The sequence below is a fragment of the Montipora foliosa genome, chromosome 10 (assembly GCF_036669935.1).
Source record: "Montipora foliosa isolate CH-2021 chromosome 10, ASM3666993v2, whole genome shotgun sequence".
In the NCBI taxonomy this organism is placed as follows: Eukaryota; Metazoa; Cnidaria; class Anthozoa; order Scleractinia; family Acroporidae; genus Montipora; species Montipora foliosa.
Genome location: NC_090878.1, coordinates 14918985 through 14922543, shown reverse-complemented (window position 1 = coordinate 14922543; position 3559 = coordinate 14918985). Strand labels below are relative to the sequence as shown.

At 38.9% G+C, this 3559-nt stretch overlaps 2 protein-coding genes across 2 annotated transcripts in view; both read right to left on the bottom strand.

Annotated features, from left to right (window-relative positions):
* Positions 1–1575, bottom strand: part of LOC137973711 (cellulase/esterase CelE-like) — a 10602-nt gene extending 9027 nt beyond the window's left edge. Inside the window, exon 1 of the mRNA XM_068820584.1 lies at positions 1448–1575. The gene's annotated coding sequence lies outside the window, so the exon portion shown is untranslated. The remainder of the gene's footprint in view (positions 1–1447) is intronic.
* On the bottom strand, positions 231–1896 carry LOC137973713 (uncharacterized). The gene has a single exon (XM_068820585.1). The coding sequence runs from the start codon at positions 1860–1862 to the stop codon at positions 231–233; it is 1632 nt and encodes a 543-aa protein (XP_068676686.1). The 5' UTR covers positions 1863–1896.
* Positions 1897–3559: the final 1663 nt, after the last annotated feature.

The following is a 3559-nucleotide window of genomic DNA, read 5'->3' as shown; positions in this document are numbered from 1 at the left end:
TCTGATAGTAGCTGCAATTTTCTGGTCACAATTGATAGCAATGGCCATAGTTCGCAGAAGTGCTACAGAAAACTCTTTAAACCAAGGGCATTGAACTAGAATCAATCGTGGTAACACTTGTGTTTTTTCAAAGTACATATGTATGTTCCTGCCAATATCAATAAATACACATCTCTCTTCATTTAAAGGGTCTTAAAATTAACCATCTCCATCATAATACAAGTACTATTTTAAGAAAATGGCATTTTGCAAGAAGCTTGATCCAAATTAGCCTCAAATCGTGCCTGAACGACACTAAAAAGACTTTGGCTTGTCCAAACAGCCAATGGTAAAAGGTTCATCACAGCAACTAGAATGTGTCTTTTCCAGTCCTTTCTCCAAACTGCCATGACGGCCAAATTCTGGAATCGCGTTTCAATCGCCAAGGACAAACTTGTGAAAAGCCACTCGATCACTAATGGCACTGCAGTCAACTTCGTAAAAGATACCAACAATAACCAGAAGGCGATGTTCTTCATGTAAATAAATTGGTACAAATGAAAAAATCCATTTACGGAGACAATTGCTGCTGACTCATAGAGCATGCTCATAATAGCGATATCCGCTGCTATTCTCTCGGTACGCGGAGTTCGGTGACGCCCCCAAGGAGCTGAGGCTCGTTTCAAGATTTGTTGGCATATGTGATCGATTACAACAACTGTGCTTCGTTCTATGACTTCGGCAACGCCGTGAATTATTCCAAGATAGGCAATGGCTTTTAAGTTGCCGAGATCCACTTGCATAACCCGGAATATGATCGCTGAGGCACTATACAATGGCACCATCATAACGTAAGAATAAGCTGGGTGTGTTATTCTCCAAAGTCTCTGAACACAAATACGAGATGTTGTCTTGAAGACCACCCCAATGAGCGGAGAAAATAGAGCGATGATCAATTTGCCTTTTTCGTTTTGTTTGTTATACGCAGGATACAGAAATAAAGAAAGCACAATAACTGCTATAAAAGGTAAACAATAAATGGCTGAAAAAAGCATGAAAGCAGCGTGTTTTTGTCGCTTTGAATGAAGGCAGAGATGATTTGCTAACAAGTAGTTGTGGCCAAAAATACTCATGAGAAAGAGAATGTTAGCAGGGATGACTTGTTTGTTGTCGAAGATCGGGAACGATTTACTGGATCCCAGAGCTTGTAAAGTCACTCGGTACAGTGAGTCCAAGAAATACATAAACATGCAACATAAAAAGAGTTTTTTCTTCACTCCCGACAATTGATATGGACGGAAAAGAACTAGCGCAAGTTGGAAAACCCAAATATATAAAAAGAAGAAAGAGATGATATTACAAATCACCTGCATCCATTGTAACTTTAGCGAAATTGAGTTCTTTAGTTTAAAGTGACAGTTGAGGTACGTTTTATAGCTAAGATAAGAGACTATTGTGAAAAACATACCAACAGCGGTGGCTGAGAGAAGCGAAATCGATGCACCGACGACCGTTGACTTACACACTGTTCGCAAAGCAGATGGTCTCAGCTGCTTCCAGGACATTGCTCGATCGATATCCGCTTCGTGATTTTTGTCTTGTTCTGGGATGTCTCCGGGGGAACAAGCGTCTAAAAAGACCGCCTTAACTGTACATGAGGCTGGTAAAAAATCATCCACCGTCACCTCTTTGTCGCTGTATTCCTGATAAATAATCTCGTCCACTGGTTGAGCGTACCATTCTCGGCCTGTATTCTGCAAAAGGCTGTATTCTAAGGTTTCTTGACTATATTGAGTGTCCTTTGGGCTGTATTGTTCGGATACACTACGTGTAAAACTAAAGACGATGTGTCCAAACACTTCGATGAACTTGCTTCCATCCATTTTGTACTTGCTTCAAGGAAACTTAATCGTGCAGTATTTCAAATTAAATTGAATTGAAAACTGAATTGAAAACTGATAAATCAAAGCCTATAAATAAGCATAGATAGAGCAGGTTTGAACCACACTTGGTTTGAAACCAGCATACATTTCAGTTTCCACTTTCCAAAGTCAAGGAAACAGCGCAGGAGAGACGCATCGAATGAATTGGACTGGGCACATTGAGACAATGTTATGAGCAGAGCGTCATGATCGTCACCTCTAACGTGTGACAGGCGGCTCTCATGTTATTATTAAATGAAAAGTAAGAATCAAAGCCCCGGTTTTAGCTCGTTTTTAGAAAGTGAATGAAGAAAAATTAGCATACATAAGAAGGTTTGAGCCGCGTTTGGTTCGAAACAAAAATACGCTCGAGTCGACAGGTCTCAAAAACCGCTGATTGGCTAAGGTTGCTTTTTAAGGACGCGTGCGCAAGACGGTAACCACTGACTTACTGTTCACTGGCGAAAAACATGGCTGCCATCGGGTGTTTATCCGATCTCCGTCCATAATAAAAAAGGGCCTTTTTCAGGCCAGTAAAACGGACGAATGTTTTGACTGCATAGCGCGTTTTTATGCCAGCGAGATTCTCATTTTAGTTGTGGGCCACCGTACTTTTTAGCCAACAGTGCTACGAGGGAAATTTCTTTAACAATTTCAAGGTCGACGCGAGTCCAGGTTGCTGTGACAGTGTTTGAGTGGAAATTTGTTTGTGGGAGCTTACCAGCTAATGGAGTACCATCTTGATTTCAATTCATGCGTTTATCTTTTAAAAAGTGGAGCAAAAAATATATCACTAAATTTCCAAATGGTTTCTCTTTCGACTAAATATTTGCACACTGTTTCCGCGGGGGCCCGCATCTAGCAGAAAATGTTAAGATTTTTGCATTTTTCTTCAAAATTAAGTTGTTAAAATGGCCATTCAAGTGGTCCATGGAGGCAAATTTATTAAGACGGAGGAAAAAAAAGAAATGCATGACGTCCCTGAAAATGTAGAAATGTAGTTCAGTCGTTCGAAGATAAATTTTAAAGTGAATTTAGCACCAATGTCATACATAACATGCCATATAAGCACCTCATATTGGGTACACTAGAAGGAAACCTTTTAGTTGCAATTATATTTTGCTGTAGTCATTTCAAGCAAATGCCAATCGTTTGCTTTCCTCCAAATTATAGAAGTAAACATAGATTAGGTCTGAATAGCCAAAACAACAATACCGGTATTCCAAGTTGAAAATTTGATTCAGAAATCCAGCTCACTAGAAGGGGGGATTTTACTGTAACAAAATATTACTACAGCTAATAATACGCTTTCAACACATTGTAGTGGGTTAATGTGACAACAAAAATAATTAATCAAGAATTGGTTTTATCTTCCAGCAGCAATAAAACAGCAGGAGGATATAAAATTAGGTATCTTCAAAGTTTAGAAAACTTGTTGAAGGTGATTCACTGCTATTATCCAAAACAAATTTCATGCTGGCCTACTAAATACTTCCTGTGCAATAAATTATTTAACCTCTCTTTGTGGACTCTGGTTGCAACACAGTGGTTTCAATAATTTAAATCCCCTTCCATTAGATTTAACTTTTAAAAATCTCCATAACTTCATATTTCTGTAATAATTGTTCAAAGTCATCGAGCAAAAGCATACAAAGCTA

Coding starts and splice junctions, on each gene's coding strand:
- LOC137973713 (XM_068820585.1), bottom strand. CDS start 1,862: ATGGATGGAAGCAAGTTCATCGAAGTGTTTGGACACATCGTCTTTAGT.